A 27,984-nucleotide genomic window follows, 5' to 3' on the forward strand; every position below is an offset into this window, starting at 1 on the left:
GTCCCCCGCCCCACCCCGCCCTGGTTACCAAGGGCAACCGCAGTGCGGCCGCACCTGAGCAGTGCGCTTGCGTGTTACTAACTTCCCTCTGGTTTTTCCCTCCTCCTCGCCCTTGCCCCTGCCCTCCCGCAGCCGCAGGGAGCGGGGCGGTGCCCCTTTCCCCTCTGCGGAGATAGCATCGATCCGCCCGGCCCTCCCCTCACTAGCTGACCGCCGCCGCGTCGGCGCCGCATCCTCCCCTCGGACGCCCTCGGGTGCGGGGACCAGTCCGGCGGCCAACGGCTCCCGGCGTGCACTGCGGCGAGCGCTCTGAGGTAGCGGGCGGGATGCGCCGGCGGGGCGGTGTCTCTTGAGTCTCCGTGCCCCGCGGCAGGGCCGCCGCGCACCCGGCTCCGACCGTCCCTGCTCATGGGCCGCGGGCCACCGCGAGGAGCAGGCCGAGCGCCGCCGCAGCCGCCGGAGGGAGCGTGGCAGGTGAGGCGCGCACCTGCGCTGATAGGCGGCGGCTCGCCCGCGGGGCTGGGCGCCAGGCTGCGCACCGGCGTGGCGGGGGAGACGCGGCGCAACGGCTGCAACCGCCGGCCAGGGCGGGGGACGAGCCGCATTGCGGGTGCGGGACAGCGCCCGGGGGTCCGGCCTGACGCCGGCGGGATGCTGTGGGCCTCGCCCGCCCGCCCGCGCCACACCTGCCGCCCCCCGGACCCGCAGTCCTGGCAAGCGGGTGGCCCCGCGTAAGTCCTCCTCCCCTGGCTCCTGGGGACCCGCGGATGCGCGCGCTGGCCTCGCTCTCTGGCGGCGGGGCCCCCACTCCGGCTGAGGTCTCCTCGGGTTCGACCCGGCCCTGCGGGCTGATGTCAAGCCTCGAGTTACCTTTAGCTGCGCAGTCTAGTCTACTGATGACAGTGAGGTGACCGAGGAGAAAAATGTGACCGTGCTCTGTGACAGGTGGCAACGGTCGGTTTCATAACTAAGTACCGGGTCCCAGACATCTTTCGGAGTGTTAAAGCAGCCGAGCGTGATGGCGCACGCCTTTACATTTCAGCTCTTGGGAGACAGAAGCAGGTGGATCTCCGAGTTGGGGGCCAGCCAGCCAAGGCTGCATGGTGAGACCCCGTCTTAGAGAAAAAGGAGTGTTAAAGCCAGGATCGCTGCCTACAAACTAAGTTTGAAGTTTATCTCAATAGCATTGGTAATATTAAGTTATTTATGTGCACAGATAAGAATTCCCTGGCGTTCTCTTGTCATTGAATTGTAGGGGAAAAAATGCTAGCATTCCAAATGACTTTTACCTCCAGTTTTCATGTTTTCCTTTTGGCTAACTGTCCACCAAAATGGCTGAATATTCTAATATGTTTGGAAGAAAGGCTTTAAGGCTTGGGCTTCTTGATGTGTGTATGTGTGTACACGTGTATATCACTACTGAAAAAACCTTAAAATAATTTGAATTGCTCCTCCTCTGTAGCATATTACAATCAGTTGGTTTCGTTTAGATTTTTCTGTTTGGGTTTGCAGCGTGGAAGATTGAACATAGGGCTCCACATAGCATAAGCAAGCTCTCTCACTCTGACCTCTCGCCCCAGCCCCGGGTTAGCTATATTTTAAAGTATAGAACAATGATCTGCATGGACCAGAATTTTCCTGTAACACACTTAAATGTCACAAATTGATGTTCTGGCAATTAGACATTTTTAACATTGACTCTCTCAAAGGAACACATGAATCCTTTTGTTTAGAACAGCTCACTCATCATCTGTCCTAGGTCAGTAAATCGATTTTAGCCTCATTATCTAATTGTCGGGATGTGTTTGCAGCAGGATTGATGTTAATTACGACGATGATGCTTTTAAGAATACTTGTAAAGCATCCTCTCATATTTCTGGCAAGAAAACATGCAGAGCTTTTTTCTTCTAAAACAAGGTCAGCCATAAATAGATCCTAAATGCATACTGGTCGACACATTTATTAGCCAAGATTAACTGTCTCCTGAACTTCATATACTATGAGGGCGGTGGCGAGGCGCTCTACAGTGCCATCCATACAGAGACTGCTGCAAGTGGGAATTCCAGGCCAGCTAGGTGGCTCTGACAGTTCTTCCCAGCAGAAGTATTGGCAGGGAATGGCATGTGTCCTGATGATCTTCAGACATTTGAAGGTCTGCCGTGCAGGAGTCATTTTATTGCTTTAGATTCCGGAGCAAGGAAGAAGACACTTAGTACTTACAGGAAGACAGCATCCACGCTGATGTAAAAGCAAAATTACAATAGAACTTCAGCAGTGAAAAGAAGGGGGGCTACTCTTCCTCAGGCTCCCTCCTAGTGCAGCATGAATGACAACTCAGCTCTGGAAGGACTGGTGGGGTGTGGGTGGGGTGTTAGTGTCTCCCAAGATTCCACTGGCTACTGGATTCCAGGATGTCTATGTTTCCCTCTTAGCTCTGTGGGGGTTTGTTCTTGAATGTTCTGCTGTTGGCTTCTACAGCTGTGTGCATGTTGACATCCCCAGACACCTACTTGAATCCTGGGAAGATTGTATCTGTGTTACCTGCTTGGTGCCAGAGGTAACCCGAAACTACAGATGGTGAAGAGATGACTCTTGTGCTTGCTCTGCGGTTTAGTTTCTGTTTATTTCATTACTCAAATATGACTTGTTTCATCACAAAACAGTCGAGTCATACCTACCTAAAGTGTTGTATTCAGTGTTTTCTGGATGATTTCTAAATATATCCAGAGTAAAACAAAACAAAAAAGTAGAACTACTGTGAATCGAAGAGGGTGAAAAGTACTGACTTAGGGTGACTGTTGCTGTGATGAGACACCAGGGCCAAGAGGACAGGGTTTATTTCACTCACAGTTCCATATAACAGTTCATCATCCAAAGCAATGAGGACAGGAACTCAAGCAGAGCAGGAACTCGAAGGCAAGAGCTGATGCAGAAGCCATGGAAGAGTGTTGCTTACTAGCTTGCTCAGCCTACTTATAGAATCCAGGACTAACAGCTCAGGTGGCCCCACCTACAATGGGCTGGGCCCTCCAACGTCAGTCACTAATTAAGACAGTGCCCTTCAGGCTTGCCTACAGCCCAGGTTTAAAGGAGGCACTTTCTCAATTAAGGCTCCCTCCTCTCTGACCTCTCTAACTGTGTCACATTGACGTAAAACCAGACAGAGTAGGGGCTTTGTAATTGAAGACAGTAAAAGATGTGCCCTGTCTGTGCTGTGTCAATCTTGATGAACTGATTGACAGTGGGAATAACGTTGTCACCTTCAGAATGACCAAACTCCCAGGTGTGAGTACTGATTGGGGTTAGCACTCTAGACTGCGGCCAGGGAACCAAGCAGGTTCCTGGAGCACAAAGATCTGAAGTGCAGCAGGATAGTTGCCAGGTCAATGGAGTTAAACTCCATTGGATACTCTGTGAGCCAGCATGCGGGCTCCGCCTGAGATCCGTTGTCATGGGAGTCTTTCCTGGTGGAAAGTGGCTGTTGCCTTCTTATTTGTAGTGCAGTTAGTGTTTATGAGCCTGGAAGTCCATTTTCATATTGATGTTGCTTAAGGTATGTCTGCTACTACACATTGCAATTCCCAGGACTATTGTGGTCCTTGCCATCTTAAGCTTGCACGTTTTACCCAGAAGTGAAGAATTACACTGAAAAGGGCTACCTTTGATATGTATGTGTGTGGGAGCCAGGGGTGGGGGTGGGGGTGCATAAAACACTGGCTTCACAAGAGAAAATTTTGTCCTGTTGTGAATGATTACCCTGGGATTGCTAATGGTTTCTAACCTAATTTCTAGTGATGGATGAAGTAGGAAGTTATACTCATTCTGTACTCTGATATCAAAGAAGCTTATTTGAACTGTTGTCTCTCTAGCTATCACATACATCACCCTAAGCAAAAGGCACAGGGGTTATCCCTCACTAGTGACAAGGTAACAAATCCACATTTGTACTTTGGTGGGGAGGATAAGGAAAGCTGCAGTTAGTTTTATGTCCTTGTAGACAAGAATACAGCAGAGGTCACCAGTACTACCTGTCCTTTTCAAGGGGTGTCAGTCTTTGTCTTTCATAGTGTGTCATCTGTATTTTTTTTTTTTTTTTTTTGATTGAATGCCTGTGACCAGACCAGAAACCTCCAGAAGCTGAGAGCAGCAATCTCTCAGTTTATGGACCTGCCTATTGCTCTGGGTAAGGAGAGGTGGTCCTTTGGCCAGGGAGGAAGGATGTGTATCCTGCACCTGGCAATAGGTCTTTAAGTAAGCATACTTCCCAGGAAGAAAGTAGTCAAGGGCCGGCGAGGCGACTTTGCAGTACCCCAGCAGTACTTTACAGAAACTGAGCTCAGGCACTTGCTGCCAAGCCTGATGGCCTGATTTGGATCCCTACATCCCATATAAGAGGTCCAGCTCCCCACACATCACCCTCTGTCTTCCACATACCTGTCAGAGTATGTGTGCATACACATATACCCAAGTACATAAATGTAAAGTAAGTGGTTGAGGCAGTTTTTGATAGTTTATCTTGGTATCAAAGCTATGGCATTGGGGTCCAGGGAAAAGAACACCAAAGCCAGACAGGTAGGAGTGGTCTTCTGGGATGCTTTTGTGACTGGCCCTAGAACATCATGATGAACTTTGCCCAATGACTTTTGGGGCTCCACACATTACACTGTGTACCAGAGCTGTGTACTGAGGACTTGGACTATTGTTTGACTGTCCCTGGCCACATGGGCTTCTCACAGGATATTCATCAATGCCTTCAGCATGGCTTCTGATGACAAACGATTATCTCACACATCAGTCAGTGCCTGTAACTGAAGGGAGTGGTTAGAAGTCTCACAGCTGCCCAGCCATTTAGGTGAAAGTTCTAGATTTTTGTTTGTTTGTTTCTTTGTTTTCTGTCTGCCTCTGCCTTCTGAGTCCTGGGATTGAAGCCATGTGCTACCACACCTGGCAAAAGTTCTAGATTTTTATTTTATTTATTAGTTTTTTTGAGACAGGGTTTCTCTGTGTAGGTTTGGTGCCTGTCCTGGAACTAGCTCTCGTAGACCAGGCTGGTCTCGAACTCACAGAGATCCGCCTGCCACTGCCTCCTTAGTACTGGGATTAAAGGTGTGCGCCACCACTGCCCAGCTAGTTCTAGATTTTTAATTGTTGAGTTCTCATATGCAGTCCCAAGATGGGGCATCCAGATTCCTGAGTCCTGTCTCTGCAAAATGCTGCCGGGGTACTGCACATATTCCACTTTAAACTATTATTCCCCAGTCCGGTCTTGGGAGACAGTGAACACAGGGTGGAACACAAAGTTGTATACCTGCCATATTTGTGCTTCGCAGTCAACACACATTATGTTAGATCGAGGAATAAAATATTTTACGTGTTTTTGACAGTCACATGTCAGCCTTTACAGGCTGGATGAGTGGAATGACTAGACACCGTATGCTTTCCACTCCTGTTCAAGTGACCTGATCAGAACATGTTTATAAATGAGCTACTGTCATTTCCCAGTGGCTTCACACAGGGCCAGCCATATGAGCAGAGTGACTCATACAGCACTGTTAGTAAGCTGGGAGGCCTGGAGGACCTGCCTCTGTCCAACTCTCTCTGTATTCCTTCTCTTTTTGCATCCAGGCAGGGGATACAGAAAAGAATCCTTTGTCACTTCCAAGGGTCTATTTGAAATACCAAAGGCTACCTGGCTGCAAAGACTCTGGCAGTCTCAGAGGCCCTGTTCCTACATGTACCTAGGTTGGGACAGGTACAACATGGAGAGCTGGTAAGCTCAAGACCGCCTTGACAGTGTTATTCCCCAAGCAATAAGGTTCATAAAACAGGCCTGATGGAAGATAGTGTGAGATTCATAAGTGGTTTGAGCAAGGACCCCCCATCAACATCTCAGTGCTCCACTGTCAGTGTGAGAGTGGTCTTCTGGACCAGAGAATAGCTACCATGAAGAGTGGAGACGCTTCTGTGTTGAGGATGGAGGCATCCCTAAGATCAGCTTACTTTGCTAGGAGCTGCTTAGCCTTTTCTCTATTCAGTTTTTGTTGCTTTTCTTTACTGTGTTGTGGTGTTCACAAATAGGTACTCTGTCTTACCCTTTCTGCTTAAGTAGCAATGTATTATGCAGTGTTTAAGTATACTGAACGTATCAGGTGCCCGTAATACATTGATTTAACTATCATTGTTCTTAAAAAAATTGTTAAAGCTGGATGGTTGATGGTGGCGTACACCTTTAATCCCAGCACTCGGGAGGCAGAGGCAGGTGGATCTCTGTGAGTTTGAGGCCAACCTGGTCTAGAGAGCTATTTCCAGGACAGGCTCCAAAGCTTCACAGAGAAACCCTGTCTTGAAAAACACACACACACAACAAAAACAAATGTTCAGAACTGTCCAGCTGTTACCCATAAAGACAGATGGGTGACACGTTTGACAGGTTTGCTTTCCTCATTTGAATTTTAATTTCTTTGTAATTCTTTAGATAAATAAATATTGTTCCCTAATCATTCTAGTATTCACTAGTCTGTAAGGAATTAAGGATTTTAGAAAGCAAAGTTTACATTAAAAATCATGTAATTATTGATATTTCAACATTGGCAGAGAAACATGACACCTGAACATACTTTTCAGCCAATAGAGTAACTTTACAGTTGCCATCCTCTGTGATGTCTAAGATTTTTTTTAAAGGCTTCTGAAGAGACTGTGTCCCTACTCTGAAAGGATAGGGTAGATATTTAGCCTTTGTGAGAGAATTCTTTCTTGTGATTTACTATGTGCTGGGATGTCCAGCCTCCCTTACATGTAGACTCTGAGCTATGCAAAGGTCATATTAATGTTTGGTCGTTTGCCTATTTCAAATGGTAACCCTAGTTCCTGGCACTAAGACTAAAGAAAGATGCTGCACTGGGCTGGCAAGATGGCTGAGTTGGTAAAGGTGCTTGCTGCCAAGGCTGGCAACCTGAGTTCCATCCCCAGAACCCAAATGGTGGAAGGAGAGAACAGGTTGTCCTTAGATCTCTATTCATATGCTGTGACAATAAGCAAATGTGGAAAAGTTAAAAGAAAAGGTGCCTTTATAGAATGAACTGCAGAACTTTATATTGCCACCCCACAAAGGGAAGCTCTTAGACCATGCAACAAAGAATGTGTTTAAGAGCCTCAAGGATGTTATCTCGTCTCTGGTGTCATCTCCCATGTTACATTGGAATGCCTCCACTCCTGTGCTTCATACAAGTACTTGGGGAGTTGGGGTTTTTGGTGTTTTTTGTTTTGCTGTGCTTGGTCTTGAACACAGCCTGAGCTGTGCTGGGCAAGTGCTGAACCACTGAGCTACATCCTCAGCTCATTTGTTTATTCATTTGTTTGTTATTTTTTGGAGATAGTCTGAGTTGTCCAGACCAGCCTGGAACACTCTGTAGCCTAGGAAATCTTCAAATTTCTAATTCTCCTGCTACGCCCTCCCAAGATTACAGCCTGTGCCATTGGGCCAGGCATTTTATTGTTGTTTTATTTTGTTAAAGGTTTTTTTTAAACTGTATGGGTATTTTGCCTGAATATATGACTGTACACCATATGTATTCCTCTTACCTATGGTGGCCAGAAGAGGTCATGGGATCCTCAGACCTTAAGTTATAGGTAGTTGTGAGCCACCATGTGGATTCAGGGAACTGAACTTGGGTCTTCTGGAAGAGCAGCCAGTTCTCTTAACTGAACCGTCTCTCCAACCTCTGGATCCTCACATTTAATTTTTTTTTTTTTTTTTTTTTTTTTTTTTAGTTTTTCAAGACAGGGTTTCTCTGTGGTTTTGGAGCCTGTTCTGGAACTAGCTCTGTAGACCAGGCTGGTCTCAAACTCACAGAGATCCGCCTGCCTCTGCCTCCCAAGTGCTGGGATTAAAGGCGTGCGCCACCACTGCCCGGCTCTCACATTTAATTTTGAACTAGAATTTTGTACCTAAGTAGTTGTTTTTGCATTAGAGCAAGAGCTGTTTTCCAAGTAGGAAACAATTTTAATTGACTGACTCAGCACTGATTTCCTTAACTTCTCCATTATATGTGTGCAAATTGTAAAGTTTAAATCATGGCACTGTACTCGGGATGTCCTGGTGACCACAGAACCTGTTATTTTGTTTCTTCCATCCTGAAGTATTTTTACAAGGAATAGAAGTGTCTGGTCACAATCTCATCAACATCTTGAGACACTTTAGTCTTTTTAAGGTTCATGTAATTAGCAGTCTCCTTAAAACAGGTTCCCTATATATGAATTAATGCTAAAGTCTTTCAACAGTATGCTCTGGAGTTGACCTGTGTCAGCTCTGTATAGACTTCAGAGAATGCCCACAGAATTTCTCTAGAAACATATATAAGCACTGTTGCATGAGTAATAATAACCCAGTGACAGAAATTGGGATTCAACCTGAAGGTCAGAAAGGCAAAACAGCCAGCCACTAGCTCTTACCTCTACCTCAATCTGAAATGGCGATCCTGCCTCCAGGAATCTCAGGATGAGACTGTGTGTGAGAGCTGTCTCCTCCTGCTTTATATTCCTCTCTAGGGCTGGGATTAAAGGTGCGCACCACTCCCGCCTGGTTTCTATGGCAAACTAGTGTGGCAATTGGATTAAAGGTGTTTGTCACCACTGCCTGGTCTGTAAGGCTAATCAGAGCAACTGTTATACTCTCTGAACTTCAGGCAAGCTTTCTTTATTAAAATAGAAATGAAATATCACTACAAACCACAATACTGGATTTGCCTTGTTTGCAGGGTTCCATTTCTTGGTTATCTTAGTATTTAGACAAGAACACCAAAATCTTTCTGCCAAGGACTGAGAGGAACACTCCATGTCACAAGCAATATGAAGTTTATATGTGGGCCCAGGAGAGCAAGGCGGTGCCTGAGTTGACCCAGCATGGGGGCAGGTTGAGCAAGCCCTCTGTGCACTTGCCTCACCAGGGGTGGAAAATTCAAAACAAGCTTACATGGGCTTATTCTGATGGCTTGTAATTGGATGCCTTTTTTCTCCAAGACCAGTAGCTCTCTACAATGAGAAGGCCTTGCCTGGCCAGGTATTGTCCCTCCTCTGAGCTCTATATACCCACACATGCCATTGAAACTCAAGAAGAGCAGAAGTGTCAAATCACAAGAAGAGAAAGCCTCACCTCAGGGCAGAGCTGCATCACCTGGGATCCTGCAGTTCATATTGGGTACTGGGTAACTCTTTGCTGTGGGGCTTCCTGGCTGTAGGTAGCTCCCTCTTATCAGCTGTAGTGACCCAAATGGCTGCAGATGTCTCTGAGAGCTGCAGCTCTTCCACAGTTCCTGGTCAAGCCCTTTAGGGCACCAGAGACCACATTCTTCATGTTCTTTAATCCTGATCATTTCCAGCTGCCGTACATCCACAAGAAACAATGGCTGTGCAAACTGTCTAGGTAGAATAGTAGTAGCTCACTCCAGTAGAGACTGACAGGGATAAGACTACATAAGCAAGTCAGCTGTTAGCAGGCACCTCTGCCTTCCACCATGTCGCACATCCTTACATGCTGTCCTATCTACTCCCCACTGCCCTGGTACTATACATCATCTAAGTCATGGTCTGAATGAGGAAGGAGGCAGCAGCCATGGCCTGATAGTTATAAAGAGCAAGCCCGAGCCCCGTCCTCCAGCTAGCCAGCAAACCACAACCTGTGTCATCGAGAGAGGTCACCTTGCACTGTACTGGAAGACAGTGTATTGTCATGTAAGACAGCCTGTCAGAAAAGCAAATTATTAGGATTTCTAGGATGCATTATACAGAATTATGTTGAATCTAAAGCCTGGATGTTTAAAATACTTAGTGGAAAACAACAGCAGCACATTTTCACAGCGTTCTGTACCAGCTCACAAGCAGGCTCTAAGTTCCTAACCCAGTACAGAGTCTGCTTTTCTGCATCTGTAGGGCAAACACCTCTTGTTCTAAAGTGCTGTCTTCCCGTGAGCGGCCGCATCCTCAAAACCAAGCTGTTGGACTGTTAACACTAAGGAAAAAGTCTGTACATAGCCAGTCTCGACTTGAGCTGTGCAGTAGGGCAAGGGGGAGGGTGCTTTGAAAGAAGTACTAATAGTGTATTATCACTGCAGTGAGTGCTGGCTGTGTGTTTGTGCTGGTGACATTTCCATGGGGGCGAAACAGTACAATATGTCAGGAATGTGGACTTGGGAGTCAGTGGTTCAGAATGAATCCCAGCCCTGCAACCTAACAACTGCAGCTTTTTACTTGCTGAGATACAGATTGGGTAAGAGTGTTCAGCGAGCCGAAGATAGCACCTGACCTTGTAAGCCTTTGTTACAACTTCCTCCCAGAGCTAAGAGACCTGGGCCACTGTGCCTCTCCTCTCCTGTGCCCTGCTTTATCCTGGCTAGTCTGAATTCTGAACTGGGAACTGTACCTCTATTGTATAGCCCTCCCCTCTTGGTTTCTACCTTGACCTCAACTTATATGTACAATTTTTAAAATTATGCTTTGTATATGAGTGTTTTGCCTCCATTTGTGTCTGTGAACCATGTGTGTGCCTGGTGCCACAGGAGCCAGAAGAAGGTGTCTGATCCCCTAGGACTGGGGTTACATTCCTTAGCTGCCATGTGAATGCTGGGAGTTGAATCCCCAGCCCTCTGCAAGAGCAGCCAATGCTCTTACTTGCTAAGCTGTCTCTCCAGCCTTTGAGCAGTTCTTAATACGGTAGTGTAAATCTGGCAGTCGCCTGTTTGTCCCACCTTGTTTCCACACCTCTCCAAAGTCAAATAGTTTGTAGTCACGCTATTGTAAAGCTTCATTCACGTTTCCTTCCCCAGAGTCGCTTCCTCCTTCCTAGGTCTGCCCATCCTCCAGGCCTCAGCTCAGCCCCAGGGAAGCTTTGTCCTTCCAGGCAGCAGTTAAGTGGTGCCACCTGGTATCATACAAAGTGCCAGGAATGCTGTGACAATTGAGGCCCCACCCCCTACCCTCCAGGGATCTTCTCTGCCTGGAGAAGGTGACAGGTGCACTAGAGGGCACCTCCCTGGGCTCCTTTTCTCTGCCTCCTGCGCTTAGTACTTCCACCTCAGGAGGTTATAATTACAGATTGTTATCTTCCCTCACCAAGTGATTGTAGGCATGGAATGAAGTTAACATTGGGTGCTTTAGGAGCATACCGGCTTGGTTGCTAAGTACACAATCAAAAGGACTGATCCAGCTAGTGCAGTAGGCTTTGTAAATGTCAAGATAAATTTAAGCAAGGTGTGGTAGTACACACCTGTGATCTCAGTACCCAGAAAGCCAAGGCAGGAGGATGGTAGGTTTGAGGTCAGCCTGGGTTATGTGCCAAGTTTAAGGATAGTCTAGGCAGTAGAATAGAACATTGTGGGAATAAATTTTAAACAGATTCAATCATGATGTTAAGCTCCTAGCTATCAGGGTGACTTCTGAGACTCAAGAAGTCCCTGGACCCTTGTTCATTGAAAGTTTCATAGGTGGAACTATCTGTACCCTGTCTATAGAGATTCTTCCCTTGTTGGCTCAGGATGATCCTGATGCCTGGCCAGCTTGAGAAGCTCACAGGTGATATTTCTGCAAAGCTATGAGTGAGTTAGTTTTCTGCTAGTACTGCTCACCCTGATGGATTACTCCAAAGAGTAGTTACCCTGAGTGCTGCCTGAAGAGAGAAGAGGATACAGAAGTAACCCAAGGGCCTAGGCAGGGTTACTGTCCTACATGCCCTTGGCCTCTGCTGTCCCAGCCGCCATTTGTATTTAGAATATTCTCTGTGGAATTGTAAGTGCTGGGTTGATTCCTCTGGAGTCTGAGGCTCTTACCTCCTAGGGTAAAATCTGCTTCAAGTACTAGTTCCACAAAGCCCAGACTCTAGCAGGTACCCTGTGATGGAGAGCTTGGTCATTGACCTCTTCTGGCCTACACAGCCCATTTAGAGATACATCAGCCTCCTGCATTCCAGACCTGTTTTCTTGAGGAGACCTTGCACACAGAGGGACTCATCCCTTATCTGAGCATGGGTGCCTGGCGTGGTTTTAAATAGCAACTCTGAAAGTGTGAGCTAATTGGAGTAAGAGGGACATGGGAATAAATCCATCATGTAGGCCTCCAGTGACCACAGGCTTCCCAGACAGGCTGTGTATCATGTTTCCATGCCTAATTGCCAGCTTCTGATCACATCTTTACAGCCCTAACATCAGGCTGTGCGCTCTTTCTGAAGGAAATGGATGTCAGTGGCTGGAGAATTGTTGATGGGCTTATGTTTTATGATGGATAATGTCATCAGGATACAGGAAGGTAGTCTGTGTGGATAGAGGATGCACTCAGGGGCTCTTGTCATTCTCTGCCTGTCTTGGGGGCACTAAATTGTTGCTGTTGTAAAACTTGCCTCCAATGTACTCTGGTGTAGTTGGGCAAAGTAATGACAGCTCTAGTCATCCAGGATCCCCTGACATGATGTTAGGAAACACACTGCCTCCTCCTTAGTGGTGTTCATTGGTTGCCTTTTTCAGGAGAGAGCATGCAATCGTTTCTTCTGACTATAATGTGATCTTTGGGTAGTACTGAAATGAAACTTAAAAAGTTCATTCACTTTGATTTTATGTATACGGGTGTTTTGATTGCAGGAATGTCTGCACCACAAGTGGGCAGTGTCCATGTAGGCCAGCTGAAGGTGTTGGGTTCCCAGTAACTAGAATTACAGACAGTTTTGAGTCACCATGTGAGTATTAGGAATTGAACAAGGATACTTTGAAAGAGCAGCCAATACTCTTAACTTCCAAGCCATCTCTCCAGCCTAGAATTTTTAAGAAGTGAAAAATCACTCATAACCCCCCATCTAGAAAGTAATGTTTTAATAACTCTATGTATATCCTTGGACATTTTGTCGTGACTTATGTAAAATGTGAAATTGCTGATATAGCTTACAACATGAGCTTTTCAGCTTAACCCATCACAGGCAGATGCTGTTAACTTTTCGTCTTCACACAGTGCTGTTTTGTGCTCCCTGAGTCCTCACTGCCAAGCACTTAAAATCCTTTGTGTGGTAGTCATTGTGCAAAAGTTAAGTATTTGTTTGGTTTCTTTCTCCTGTTGGCTTTTAGAAACATCTGTTAAAGAAAATGGCTTCTGTGTGGTTAGGGAATAGAGTACCCATAAGACATTTCTACATAAAGTTTTCAGTTTTGGTTGACACCAGAGTCAGTTTGGCTTTTTTGCTCTGATATAATACACCAGCCATTCTGCTTTTTTTAAATTTTCTATTTAGTTATTCTTTGTGTCCTTCATATCATGAGTCTCAGTCCCATTCATTTATGCCCTTGCAACCTCCCTTCCAAAAATAAAGTAAAATTTAAGAAGATAAAAGAAAAAAATCTCATTGTGGAAGCTATAGTGTGACATACTGAGTCACGCAGTAAACCTTTTATCCATATTCTTTACATGTAAGTGTTCATTGTAGAGAGTCATTGGCCTGGTTTGAAGCCTCTGGTTTCTGCTACACTTTTGATACTGAGCCCTCTGTGGGACTCCTCTTGGAAATCCTGTTGTTGCCCTGTGTTGTGAAGATCCTGCAGCTTTGGGTCTACAGGACCTGCCCCTTCACATGCTCCAGCAGATCATAAATGGAATAGATGTTGGGGTGGGCCAACTCATAACCCTGGTTCTGGGCCTGGTTAGTTGTAGGCTTGGTCAGCCCACCAGTTCCCCCCTTCTTCACCACAACCATTATGTTTAATCTTGTAGCTGAAAGTCTTTTGGCCCCACACAGGCAGCATGATGACTCTGGGTAACAGAGGACTGCAGTTCAAACTCAGGATTCCTGTGCTGAGCTCTAGCCACACTTGTTTCTATTTTGTTTAAAACAAAAAAAAAGCATGGGCTGGAGAGATGCTCAACAGTTTAGATGGAGTCCTTATTGCTTTTGCAGATGACCCAGGTTTGATTCCCAGAACTTCAATATAACTCACAACCATTCAAAAATCCAGTTCCAGGGCATCCAAAGCTGACTTCTAAGGACACCAGGCACATACATGGTACACATATATACATGAGGTAAAACATTCATACATTTGAAAATTTTTTTAAAAAAAGCTATCTAAATTCTTCTGTTTAGGTTAATTTCACATGTATGAGTGCTTTGCCTGTATTTATGGCATTGTATCATATATGTGCCTGGTGCCAGAGGCAGTCAAAAGAGGGCATTGTATTCCATGGAACTGGAATTATAGGCAGTTACGAGCTGCCATGTGGGTGTCAGGAACTGAACTCTGGTCCTCTACAAGACAAACAAGTGCTTTTAACTCCTGAGCCATCTCTCTAGGCCAAAACACCCTAATTCTTTAATATTACCTTCTGTCTCCTTAAAAAATTAATTGCACTTCTAATTTTAATATTCAGTGCTATAGTTTTGTTCTTCTTTAACAAGATATTTCTGGAGTCTTGTCAAATGCTTGCCTTTCTGGGAGCTGATGCAGCCTAGCTTTTTTTCTTGCAACCCTAGCTCTTTGGGGGGTTTTCAGATGACTTGCTCACTGAATTTCCTAAATGCCTCTACAAGCAGGAACAGAATGTTACAGCTTATAGCGGTTCATTCATTTCGGTTACTGTGAATTCAGAATTGTGTCTGTTGTCTTCATACATGATAAAGGTGCATTTTTAAGATTGTGGTATGTATGTGTGCGTGTGTGCCATGTGTGCACACATAACATGGCATATGCATGTGAAGGTCTGTAGAAGGAGCTGTGGGCTGCGTTCCTGTCGCCCTGCTCCCGGCCGCCTGGCTAGCTTATGCCCCGAAATAACAATACACAAATTGTATTTATTTAAACACTGCCTGGCCCATTATATCTAGCCTCTTTTTGGCTATCTCTCATATCTTGCTTAACCCATGTTTAGTAATCTGTGTAGCACCACGAGGTGGTGTCTTACCAGGAATATTCTTAACCTGCATCCATCTTGGAGAGGAGAGCTATGGTGACTGCCTGGAGAGGAGAGGCATGGTATCTGAGCTCACTTCCCTTTTCTCCAGCATTCTTTTCTGTCTACTCCACCCACCTAAGGGCTGGCCTATCAAATGGGCCAAGGCAGTTTTTTTTATTAACCAATGAAATCAACAGATTGACATATGACCTTCCCACATCACAGGTCAGCAGACTGTAGGGTCAGTTCTCTCTTTCTGCCTATGGGTCCCAGGCATCAAACTCAGGTTGTCAGACTTGGCAGTAAGCACTTTTAACTGCTGAGCCATTTCAACAGCCTCCCTCCAGGGTGCATATTAAAACAGGTCCAGGGAAGGGCCACTACTTAGCCTCAGGCCATTTTTAGCCATTGAGAGAACTATAGATTAGTTCAGAGGAAGATGTAAAGTTTTACTGTCTCTGGACTCTACCTGTCCATTTTATTGGCTTCCCTGGATGACCTCTCTCCAGTGGAGATGGAGCGGGAAGTCAACTAAAGAAGTGCTTTTACAGATGACCCAGGTACTTTATGTTGTCTTCTTTGGAAGCAACTAGAATTTGCTAGCTCGTTCTCATACTTAGTGATCAGGAAATATCTAGTATGAACAAATAAACAACTTAGAGGTAAATATGTAGAGCTATGAATCCGTATTTACATAGCATTAGGTTACTGATATTAAGCACTTACTGTATGCCAGGCACCAGAGCCTGGTGCACTTAGCACTGAGTGGGCTGTCATGAAGATCAGGTTCCAGCTAAATGACTTCACTCGCACCCCAGATCCAGCCCATCCCTCTCAAGTTTGTCTACCTTGTCCTTTTTGGTTCCACTGTGCTCTGCAGATCTTCTCTGGCCCTGAGTTTTTTCATGTGGAGGCCAGACAGGTTGCTGGCCAAGTAGTTGGAGGCTTTTTTCCCTGGTGTCCTCTAAGCCCACACATCCACCTTGAAATATGTAGCGTACCTTCCTCCCTGGCCAATATTTTTCCTGATGGTAGTCACCAGAGCAGTATATAAATTCCTTATAGGAGCCCGCTCCAACAAGTTCAGCTAGGGTTCCTGGATCCTCAAGGCCAAAGAAAAGTCAGAAGAAACCGAAGACAGGATAGAATCGGGAGGTCTGTCTGGTCATGTCGAAACAACCAAACAGCCCCGAATTTATTTCAGAACTTGCTTATATACAAAAGCAGAACAAAGCACAGCACAGATGGCCAGTCAGTATCTAACCACAAGACCATTCCTATCCTTGAGTGAGCAGCCTCCTCTCCAACATGTGCTTGCTGCCCAGAAGCAGCCTTACTTTCTATCTTGATGTTCCTGAGGTTTGTCGTCAGCAGTATATACTCTACTAGATAGTGTTCTTTTCTCACAGGCTAAATCAGAAGTCTCTCATAGCCCTCAAGGTTATAGGAAAAAGCAGAGCAGGCAAGCTTGAACTCAAATGACTTCTTTAAGTCAGAAATGACTCCAGATGGAAACTGAGTCACACGTGAGTTCCCACAATTCCCCTCTTTTTATTATATTTTAAGGACCTCTCAAGAGTCCCTCAGAAGACTGTGTCTGCCTTGGGGATTCCTTACTGCACCCTAGTCTTATCTGTCATAGGAAAATGGACCTTAGAGATCCATCTCCTATCTTAGGTCGAAAAGAGACAAAGAAAACTCACCCATCTCTAATTGCAAGTCTCTGGTGTCAAGTTTTTAGGGAAGTGTGCGGAGTTTTACTCCATGAAGCTCCGAGCCCACTTTCCACAGTGAGTTCATAATAAGCTTGAAAGCTATAGGTAAACAAATTATGCCCAAAAGAACACAAGCTCCAACAACTGCAATACTGCTAAGAAGTGAAGTAAATGCTGACATGGTGGAACAGTCTTTTTAAATTGTTCCAAAATATCTTCAACTGTTTTTGCTGCATCAAATCCATTTTACCATTTTTTTAATTCCAAAATTCTCTTGATATAATTTAGCCAACTCTAAGGACTCATTAGAAATATGCCAAATTCCCTTAAGATGTGCTTTAACTCTTTCCCAACCGATAACACTTTTATTATACACAAAAGATGTAACACAAGTCCACTCATAGTTAGCATGACATTTCAGCTGGACTCTGGTCTTTAAGCTTTGGAGCTCATCCCCTAAGGATTGTACCATATCATACAAGGCGTTCAATTTCTGTCCCATTTTTACATCTATGTCTTCTTGTGTCTCCAGTGTCCTAGAAACATTCTTAGGTAATTAACAAATCCTGCATTTGAATAGACTGGGACAAAGCCACTGAAGCAACTGCAGTAGTCAGCATAACAACAGGAGCAGAAATTCCTGCTGCAACTAATCCAGCAGCACGTTTCTGTCTACTTAAAGCTTTCTTAATTTCTTCAATTATTTGTACTGGCACATTGCAAAAGAAGGTTATTTTAACACCAGTTCACAGGTATGAACATCCACTTGAGAAATACAATTAGTCAAAATACAATGAGGGCATGATACATTGACACAATACCATTCATAAAGATTTTTATCTCCCACTAAAAGAACATAAGGCATTTTGACACAAACCGAAACAGTTTTAGGGGGCAAACAGATTTTGAAGAACTGGATTGTCCTGCCACTTTTCTCATGGCAGCAGCAAGTTTCTAAAGTCTGTGGAAATTTTATACTGGAATACCAAATTCCAGCTGGCAGTGTTGGTCCCAAGATTCTGCTGTAGTCAAATGATCTTCTTGATTTCCAGACCAGTCAAGAATGTACTGTGATATCACTGTGATGTTGTACTTGAATGGAATAATGCCAATACTTCATCTCCACTACAAAGTTCTATTAGGCCCTCTTGGTTCCTTTGTGTATGGAGGAAATCTTTGAAGGGGTGAAGTATCATTTAGCCAATGACCTTGAGGAAGCAATCACTTTGTAAAATAAGTACATCGTTTATTATGTCCCGTCCAAGACATACTTCCAAAGCAATATTCTTTGCAAAACATACAGGAATTCCTTTACCATACCCAACATAAGAAAATTTTCGAGCAATTGGGAACTCTTGTGTGGCAGGTCGATCCAGATGTATATCTTTGACTGTGACTACAATCTCGTTTTATTCCCAAACAGCAGGATGTAAAATGGGTGGATCAGGAACATAGGCCTAATTGGTCTAACTCTGGCTTTTCTGGATTATCATCAACATCAGGATCAGCATCTTTCTGTTCCTCACACTGTATAATTGAGCTTCAATTTCATCCTATGAAAAAACACACACATGCCTTCTCCCTATACCAAAACAGTGTCGGGACTCCTTTATAAACCAGTAAATGGATCTTTCCATAGACCTGAGCAAATTATGTGGTGGTGCTTTCATGCCAAAATCTATTCACGGAAGATTGCTCATAGACATCCCATTTACATTTTTAAAATAAAACACATAAATGATGACTGTGGGTATAACCCCAACTGCCCATTTTTTTATTACATATATATTTTTTTAAGATTTATTTATTATGTATACAGTGTTCTGTCTGTCTGTATGCTTGCTGGCCAGAAGAAGGCACCAGATCTCACTACAGATGGCTGTGAGCCACCATGTGGTTGCTGGGAATTGAACTTAGGACCTCTGGAAGAGCAGTCTCTTTAGCCCTTTATTATATTTTTAATTGAGTCTTAAGACTCCCATGTGCTCTTTCAAAATTCCTTGCCCCTGTATAGTACATCTTCTCAAATCCTTGAGATGAGTTTGTTCCGGAGGCTGATATTAGGATTTTAGCATTGTTAGTTTGATGGCACCTAGATAGAATTATCATTTATTCAAGGCATCAATGACCAAATTTCCTGTGATGACTGACAGAGATATTCCCTTTTTATCTAACATTCAGGCAGGGGAACAGGGACAACATATTCATTTCTGCAATTACTTCCTGCTGACTTTAGGACGTTTTCTCAGGGCCCTGAAAGGCTAGAATGCTAGTCAAAGGCAGTGAGGGAACTTAGAAGAATCTGGTTCATTGACAAGCTGAAAAAACAGCATTTACATAGTATGGACTGGTCCACATCAGGATTCAGCAAGTTCAGGACTCATAGTCATTGGAGCAGGTTGTTATGGATGTGTTGGTCAGCCAAGTAGAAACCTGGTGAAACAGATACAAACGGGGGACAGAAGTTTATGAACTCATTTGAAATTTGTATACTCATATTCTCAATAATTAAGGAAGGGGGAGAGTCCCAAGACCAGAACAAAATGTGCCAGTGGTCCTTAAGTCCCAACATTGAGATGCTGTGTAGTGCCCATAAGGACAGGTTCTTTGAAAAAGTAGGGGAGACAGTGTGTCTGTCCATCCTTCATGGAGAGAGAACCCACAGCAGATGAACTAACTAATTGATGAGTAGACTCAAGAATAGCTTGCTCTAACCAATCTTCAGTTGTAGTGATGAGGCCAGCAGGCCTGCTTTTCGTCCCGCATGGCTAGCTTAACACCCGAAATAACAACACACAAATTGTATTCATTCAAACACTGCCTGGCCCATTAGTTCTAGCCTCTTATTGGCTAATTCTCACATCTTGATTAACCCATTTCTAATAATCTGTGTAGCAGCACAAGGTGGTGTCTTACCAGGAAAGATTGAGCATGTCTGACCTGGCGGCGATTTCTTTCTCCCAGCATTCTGTTCTGTCTACTCCACCTATCTAAATCCTGCCCTATCAAAAAGCCAAGGCTGTTTCTTTATTAACCAATGAGAGTAACACATAGACAGATGACCCTCCTCCATCATTCAGTAACATTAGGCACTGTTCTCATATTCTGAAATTGTTACCTCCATGGCTTTGTGAATTACGCTGTTTTGGATAGCCCAGAGCCCGTTTTTAAATGAGACCCTCCCCCCAGAGATACTCATTTCTCTTCATTTGCTAAATGTAGCTGCTTTAAAATATCTTCTCAGGCTGTCAAGACTTTATGGGATGAGGTCATGTTCAGATCAATGCCACTGCATTGCTTTTTGATTAATGTGAGGTAATGGGCACAGGCTTCTCCTTAGCTCTGTGGTGGAGCAGGATAAAATTATCTGACATGCATACATAATGCATGAGTTCTTGGGGGAGGGGAAAAGAGGGTAGAAGGTGGGGATGCTCAGAAGAGAACTGGTTGTGCAAAGGCCCTGTATTGCAGGATGTTGCAGATAATAGAGGGGCAAAGGATACTGGGATGATGAACACAAGAGTATACTGGGGACCTGCGAGGACAAGACTGGGGAGATGCAGCTTGACCAGAGCATCAGATGCTTGCCGGGAAAATGTAGAACAGATGAGTGTGTATCCAGAGGGGTGCTGTAAAAGGATATATTTTGGAAAGGGGAATATCTGGACCTGGCTGTGCATCTCCCCTCATAGACATACCCAAATGGTGTCTGGCAGCTCATGACTGAGCAGAACATTACTTTTGACCCAGGACACCTTGTGCTGAGTCAGTCCTGAGAGGCTCTGTCATCCTGGCTCTGGGACAGGGGGTGAGTGTGAATCTGGCCCTTGGCCATTCCTGCTGGTATCCAGGGTATGGGGATATACATACTGAGGGTGGGATTTCTTTTAGTTTTTCTGAAGCAGTCTTGATTTGCAAAGGTGCTGGTAAGGTCTAAAAGCCTGGGCCTTTGCCCACCTTCTTGTCTTAAAAACAGGGCTGATTTGTGATTATCTGGAAAATGAACAAAAAGCCCAGAGGGTGGAAAGCTCTTTCTGCTTAGAACAGGGATGGCACCTTGCAGAACTGTCCTCTTTAGCTGAGTTGCATCAGGTTTGCTTTATTTGTCAAAGGTTAAATGTGTATACTATTGGAAGCATTTGCTTTCTTGTGTGAAGCTACATCTGCCCAGCCTTGAATGTTACTGCTGCAGACCCTAAGGCTGAGGGGAACGGCCTGGTTTAGGCACATTTCTTGATTTACCTGTTTCAGTGAGAGCATCCCTCTGTTCTGCGAAGAGGACTGCCAGAGCAGACGATGGAGTGCTGGTGCAGAAGTGCTCCCTGAGGAAGATCTTAATGCCCCGGAGCTAGGAGGCAGCCAGCACCTGGGAGTCAGGATGGGAATTGGGCTTGGCTATTGACGGGCCATTTGTCTTAATAATGGCAAGAATGGTTGCAGGCAGGGCCCTTAACCACCAAGGCCTTCATTAGTGTTGAGTTACCCCAGAAATGGTGGTGCAGTTCCCTGGGAGCCATTGCAGCTGGGCCTCTATAGCCCTCTTGAGAAGAGTGACTTCCCTGATGGGTCTGCTGCATGCAGAGAGTATGATGTGAATTGATGATGTTCTGTGGTACCAGGGAAGTAACTCAGCAAGTGTCTGAGTACCTTACCCTTCCAGTCAGTCAAGCAAGTCCTGTTAAAGGACACCTGTTCCCACTGCTTGAGCTGTCTGCAGAGAAAGACTACAGGTCTGTGTGTGTTCACTGTGGTGGGGCCACAGGCCCTGGTAATGAGAGTGACTTAGAACCTTACCTGCACCTGGGGGCAGAGTTTGCAACAGAAGGGAACTGGTGTCTAGTTTCTAGCCTTCAAGGAGCTGTGAAATTGCTGGTGTCTCTCAGCAAGGCACAGAAACAGATGAATCACCCTGGGGCAAAGACCACAGTTCAGAGCCATGAGCAGGATGGTGCCCTTACCACAAAGAACTGAAGTATTGGCAGGATGCCTAGGACCTGGTAGCCATCTGCAGAAAACCTGCAGTTGACTCCATCCATCACACCAACCAATTCCAGACCCAACAGTGTACCCTTTTACATATGTATGGCTCTTCAAGTTGCTTGGGGACCAGTTCCAAGCCCTGCATACCATCTATAATGATGGTATGATATCAGTAGCTCAGGAGAAAAATAGCATCATTGACTTAGCCTGTGCAGCTCTTTCCCCCATGGATTCTGTAGCACCACCACCCTGCCCAAATGGTGAGAAAGTCGCTTAGCCATCTCAACATGATTCAGTCCCACATGCACATGCCTTGTCCTGTAGACTTGCATAAGCAGATCTACTCTTTGGAACCAATTAGGGCATCCCAGAGGAGGGACATAAGGGGACCTAAGACAGTCATGACTGCCACAGGGCTGAAAGTCCTTGTCCTAATGTCAGAGTACATTCATATGTTCAGGACCCAGCAAGCCTCCCCAGGTGGTTTGTTCTAGGATAATAGCTGCAGTAGCAAGATCACAGTGAATTCCTGAGTCCAGAGTTAGGTTCAAGCACTGATTCCCTAAGGCAATACAAATAGGACAGTTCATACTTAAATGGATTTCAAATAAACGTAATGTACTACCCAGGGATTGGGGCAAGGTGGTCACTGAGGGGCCCAGTGTAGATTATAAAAGCAAGTATCTGAATGCCTGTGTAGATATGTTATTCTCTCAGAGCTACATGAGATGTCTTAAGTTTAGGCTATTAAAGTACATAGTTTCTCTGGACATACATGCCTGTGAGTTACAGACCTGAGGAGGAAGCCTCTGCCAACATGAGCCTTGGTACTTGTAGGTGACCATTGGTGTTTACCATGGCCTCCTGGGTGCAGGCACTGGACTGAACTTAGGTTGAGGCAGGAACAAGCCTACAGGATGTTCAAGGATAAAGGCAAGAGACACATGCCCATAAACTCACTCTGACAGTTCCCTAAGACAGTGGCCAGGGATATGAGACACGTAGCCTCATCTGAGTCGGGCTTGGAAAACAGCAGAGCTTAGGCTGAGACCTTGGGGGTCCTGGGAAGGCAGAGAGAGGAGGGTGAGGAAGGCTATTCTGCCATTGGAGGGCACTGATAAGCTCGGAAGGGAGCTGCACTGGGTCTCCAGAGAGAGCCAGAGAAAGTGGCAGCAACAGACTCAGACTGGGCAGAGTAGTGGGACCCTAAAACACCCCATCTCCCCAGCTACTGTGTGCAGTGCAAGGCACGGGGAGGGGGACAGAGGCAATCCACCTCTGTAGACCAAGTGAGAGGAAGATGGAACAGGCCAGTCAGGGCAATAGGGATATCTGGCTCCAAGTTTTCTTTGGGGCCTTATTTCTTCCTAGTAAAGGACTCTTTTGGGGGTACTTTTTGTCAGTCACACAAGACAAGACAATAGAAAGGTGGGACCTGAATTTGAGTAAACCCTGCTCCATACCTACTGACTCTTCAGTCTACCTTCCAAACCTCTTCCTCTCCAGGAATGGAAGCAGCCTGGAGTTGTGTAGTGGGTGCCATTCGTGCTCTTAGCTGGTTCCCGTAGAGAAGTGGCTTAAGGGCCTGCACCTCAACAATTAGAAGAGGGCTCTGGATCCCAGGACCTCATCTGCTCCCCACATCTTTCCATGACATGTACCTGGAGCCCCACCTTCTCTCAGCTCTCATGCTGGGGACAGTGACCAGAGTTTTGTTTTTCCTACAGGTCACCTGGATGTCAGCATGGCAGCCACAAACCTGGAGAACCAGCTGCATAGTGCACAGAAGAACCTTCTCTTCCTCCAGCGGGAGCACGCCAGCACACTCAAGGGGCTGCATGCTGAGATCCGGCGGCTGCAACAGCACTGCACAGGTGAGGACAAGCTGATGGCTACAGAAGCAGAGCCACTCCCCATGCTCGTATGTGCACACATGTCATCCTTTGTTGCCCACACCCCTGCAAGTCTTAACCACCGCACAACATCATTGAGGCACTAAGCACTCAGCTGCTAGCCTTGCCCTAGAACAGCAGGTGCCTACAGCACTTGGCCACAGCATAGTCTACAGCACACGGGGCAGCTACTCACTCACTTTGTGCTGTTGGGATGTATTCGGGGAAGATGAGGAAGGGAACTCTTGAGAGACAAGTCCTTTTGCAGCCCTGATAGTGTTTCTTACATTGATCCTTGGAGCTGCCAGCCCTGCTTCTAAAGGGCAGAACTCACTCACGGGGATCTGATGCTGTTTTCAGAACTGATGTGAAATACACCATGATAATCTGTGTGTCATGTTTCCTTTTTAGATCTAACATATGAGTTGACCCTCAAAAGTTTTGAACTGACAGGTAAGAGCTCCTCCCACATGTGGGTGCATCTTGTTTTCTTTGTAATGTAATCCCACTGGTCATATGCGTAGGGTCCCTTTGCAGTGAGAGTGGTTTCCCTGAGCAGAGACACCTGTGGGCTGGAGTGATGAGTGGCTGTTTTTGCTTCCCATAGATACATACATCTATTATATACTTTTCAGAATTTTCTTTCTTTTTTTTAACCATGAATGTATATCTTTCTGTAATCCAGATATAAACTTCAATGTGACTTGCCAGAAAGGAGGAAAAGTGAGAACTAAGCAGGAGGCTCTCCTCCCCCACTCTCCAAAGCTTAACCAAGCCCTGGCTCAAAGCCAAAGTGATCCATAGTAGCGGGGTGGGGGCAGTGGGCTTCAGTTCATGGCCCAGATGTTGGGACCATCTTTCTCTGGACTGCAGTCTAGATCTGCTTCCCTAGCAAGAATCATCAGGGCCCCCCAAAGGTATAGCAAACCAGTGGTGGCTAGAGAACTGACAGAGACGGGGTCTTCTAGGAGCTCTAAGTCTGTGAGAATGACTTGTTCCTTAGCACAGGGCCGGGACTGAAGGGCATCGAATGTGTTCCTGGGGGAGTCCTTTTCCCTAAGCTCTGCAAAGGTAGTTTGCCCTTGAGTTCAATCTTTGTTGAGGCCTCAGGTAACATCACTGAGTTTTTGTTAACTCTGTCCCATCTCCTTCCTAAGCACTCCTCTCATGGTTTTGTCTGAGTGGGTGCAGAAGGCCCTGTCAGACTTCGCAGGCCTTGGAGCAGGAGCCTCCATCAAAATCTTTCCATAAAGCAAAGACACCCAAGTCCTCTGCCTGGAGCTCAGGCAGCAACTCAGGACAGAGTTGCAATTTGTTGTGGTTGGTCTATCCCACACCCCCACCATGACAGGCTTGAGAAGGAACTGTCCATGCTGTGGGAGCCAGGGTGTCTTCACACCTCTCCCTTTTGCCCCATTAGTCCGCAACAGCTCTCAAGCCTGTCTCAAGCCCCTTCACCCTCCTTTAGGACACCCTCAGCAGCATTATGGCTTTTGTCAAAGGTGTATGACTCTACTTCAGCAGAGGGGACAATTTGAAAAGCCTCTGGGTGGCTGGGTTTTGTGGGGACATGCCCCATCCTCTGGGGTGAAACTAGTGTTCCGTTTAGTGCACATCAAACACAAGCTCAGAAGGCGGGTCAGAAAGAATCCTGATTCTCTCCCCTCAAGGCCATGATGCCTAGGGTCTACACTTCTGAGTGCCCAGTGACACAAGCAGACTCAGGCAGTACAGCTCAGTGGGGAAGAGCAGGTGGTGTACACCTGACTGTGGACTAGACAAGGAAAGTCAGAAGTCTCTAGAGAGGGTGTGTAGAGAACCAGGGGTATCAGTACCTTCCAGAAGCACCTGCCAGATCTGGGCAAGACTGCACTTGAGAGCAGATATTTGGGTAGCTAGGTCATTTATAGGGAAGGACAGTGTTTGCCTAGGCCTCTTAGGGATAAGAGGCCAAAACAAGCACCTTACTGAGGAGCCCTGGATTTCTTGTTGTGCTGGGACTAGGGCTGTATACCTCTGACAATGTCTGAAATGACCCTGAACCTGTGGCTGTCAAGGACTTTGTCCTTCATCAGCACCAGAGAGTCTACTCTAATGTCCCAGGTCTCTAATGACACAGATCCCAGAAGTTTTGTCTGGCTGGGATGCAGTCAAAGGCCTGAGGTTAAAGACCTACCATGCTTGTAGGTAGGGCTGAGAAGGAAGGGCCCACCTGCAGGTGTTTGGAGGAAGAGCAATGGATGTCAAGCCCGATTACTGTGCTGGGGCTCTCACTGCACTTGAGAATCTAGTGCTGTAGGAGTTTTTGCATTGTTTTGGTTATGTCTAAAAACATAAGACTCATAGATAATACGGCATTATTTCTAAAGCTTCCATTTACTGACTTAGTCTCTCTCTCTATACACACACATACACATCTGTATTCACCTGCAGTGAGTTTGCAGTGTATACTCGCCCACAGGACTTGTAATTCAGAGTCTACCTGAAGCTACTGGCATAGGGAGTACAGTATGCTCCCAGCACCCAAAGGCATGGCAGGGCTATCTGCACATTTTGGATGCACAGATCTGGAGTTGAATCAGCTGTAGTGATCATAACACAGAAGAAACAAGGAGACAGGCAGCTCAGAGTTCATGTGGGTGCAGAAGGCATGGAACAGATGGACTGTCAGACTAGCAGCTTGTTAGGTCGTGAGGAGTCATTGTTAGTCAAGGGAGAAAGAGGGGAGCAGAGTGGATTGATACCAGTGGGAAGTAGGGCCAGATGGAGCAGAGAAGAGAGCAGGCTGCCGGCTAGCAGAAAGGGAGCAGAGAGCAAGTGCTAGATTGGGGCAACTGGGAGATTAAAGTGGCTGAAGAGCAGACCGGGTCTAGGCCTGAGGGACATGTCTGACACCCTTCACTTGTAGAGCTGGCACTCCAGAGACGCTGACTCCAGCTGACGCTCAAGCTGTTTTAACTTCAGCACCTTCAGATTCTGGAGACGTTCTTTTACGCAGTAAGCCAGGGAACCAAGAGCTGGGAGGGGCCTCAGAGACCCCCTGATTCGCCTTTAGTGGGAACAGGGCCTGCAGGCCATCCTACACCCCACCTACCATAGGGCTCCTTGCCAGGGCCCTCCACACAGGCCATGAGAATCTGCCTCCTCTACTAGGCTCTGACCTGGCACCTGACTTTCCTGCAGGAGACGGCTCTTCCAGAACGACGGAGCTGAAGAGGCGCTGTGAAGAGCTGGAGGCCCAGCTGAAGGCCAAGGAGGAAGAAAACCGCAAGTTATTGCAAGAACTGGAGCAGAAGAATGCTGCCATTGCTGTGCTGGAGAACACGGTCCGTGAGAGAGAGAAGAAGTACCTGGAGGAGCTGAAGGTGAAGAGCCACAAGCTGAGCATGCTGTCAGGGGAGTTAGAGCAGCGCGCCAGCACCGTGGCCTACCTCACCTCTCAGCTACATGCAGCCAAGAAGAAACTACTGAGCTCCAGCGGCACCTCTGACGCCAGCCCAGCTGGCAGCCCTGCACTGGCCAGCTACAAGCCCACACCCCCCAAGGACAAGCTGCCTGAGACACCTCGTCGCCGCATGAAGAAGAGCCTGTCGGCCCCACTACACCCTGAGTTTGAGGAAGTCTACAGGTTCGGAGCTGAGAGTCGCAAACTCCTTCTGCGGGAGCCGGTGGATGCAATGCCAGATCCCACGCCGTTCCTGCTGGCCCGGGAGTCTGCTGAGGTCCAGCTCAAAGAGCGGCCTCTTGTCATACCTCCCATCGCCTCAGACCGTGGCGCCAGTGGGCAACATAGCCCAGCCCGAGACAAGCCACACAAGACCCACGTCGGGGTGGCTCATCGCATCCATCATGCCAGTCCACCACAGCCCCAGCCTGAGGGAGAGACGAGGGCTGTGGACCAAGTGAACACAGGGAAGGTGGTACGGAAGCACTCAGGGACGGACCGAACTGTGTGACGCCTGCGGCCACCACCGCAGCCATCCATGCACTGTGAGCGCCACAGGGAACCTCGCCCACACCTTCTTCACCCCACTCATGCCAAATGTTTCCTACCGTCGCAGCCTGGCTCCTGGCCCCATAGTGACACAATGGTGTCTCCACTGAAGATATTTACTGGCACTGTGGCCAACACCTGCATGCCTATAGCTTGCTTCTAGCCCCACGCCATGAGATCTCGGCACACTTCTTAACAAGGACCAGGCCACGGCTGCATCACATGCCACACTCGGAATCAGAACCGCTTGAAGTCAAAGCAAAGTAAGGACCCACCCCTCCCAATATCCAGGGCAGCCTATGAGAGCAGAGCAGCAGCTTCTGCTTCTTCCTGGAACTCCTACCTTCCCACAGACCCTTTGCCAAGCAGCTGTAAGCAAGATGACCCTCACCCCTCATGTCACCCCAACCTGAGTGTGTGTTCATAATTTTTTGTTAGTTTCACCCAAGTGTTCAGGATCCAACAAATGTTTTTTTTCTAAACCCAC

At 46.6% G+C, this 27,984-nt stretch overlaps 1 protein-coding gene across 2 annotated transcripts; it reads left to right on the forward strand.

Annotated features, from left to right (window-relative positions):
- Nucleotides 1-19: 19 nt before the first annotated feature.
- Nucleotides 20-27,983, forward strand: Ccdc92 (coiled-coil domain containing 92). 2 transcript variants are annotated; one of them, XM_057764268.1, is made up of 4 exons: nucleotides 20-474; nucleotides 23,339-23,485; nucleotides 23,915-23,956; nucleotides 26,687-27,983. In XM_057764268.1, the coding sequence occupies exons 2-4, from the start codon at nucleotides 23,356-23,358 to the stop codon at nucleotides 27,457-27,459; spliced, it is 945 nt and encodes a 314-aa protein (XP_057620251.1). In that variant the 5' UTR covers nucleotides 20-474; nucleotides 23,339-23,355; the 3' UTR covers nucleotides 27,460-27,983. The 2 variants fall into 2 exon arrangements, with proteins under 2 accessions (XP_057620251.1, XP_057620250.1); XM_057764267.1 differs by lacking the exon at nucleotides 20-474 and adding an exon at nucleotides 1,013-1,103.
- Nucleotide 27,984: the final 1 nt, after the last annotated feature.

Source organism: Chionomys nivalis, chromosome 3 (assembly GCF_950005125.1).
Source record: "Chionomys nivalis chromosome 3, mChiNiv1.1, whole genome shotgun sequence".
Classification (NCBI taxonomy): domain Eukaryota; kingdom Metazoa; phylum Chordata; class Mammalia; order Rodentia; family Cricetidae; genus Chionomys; species Chionomys nivalis.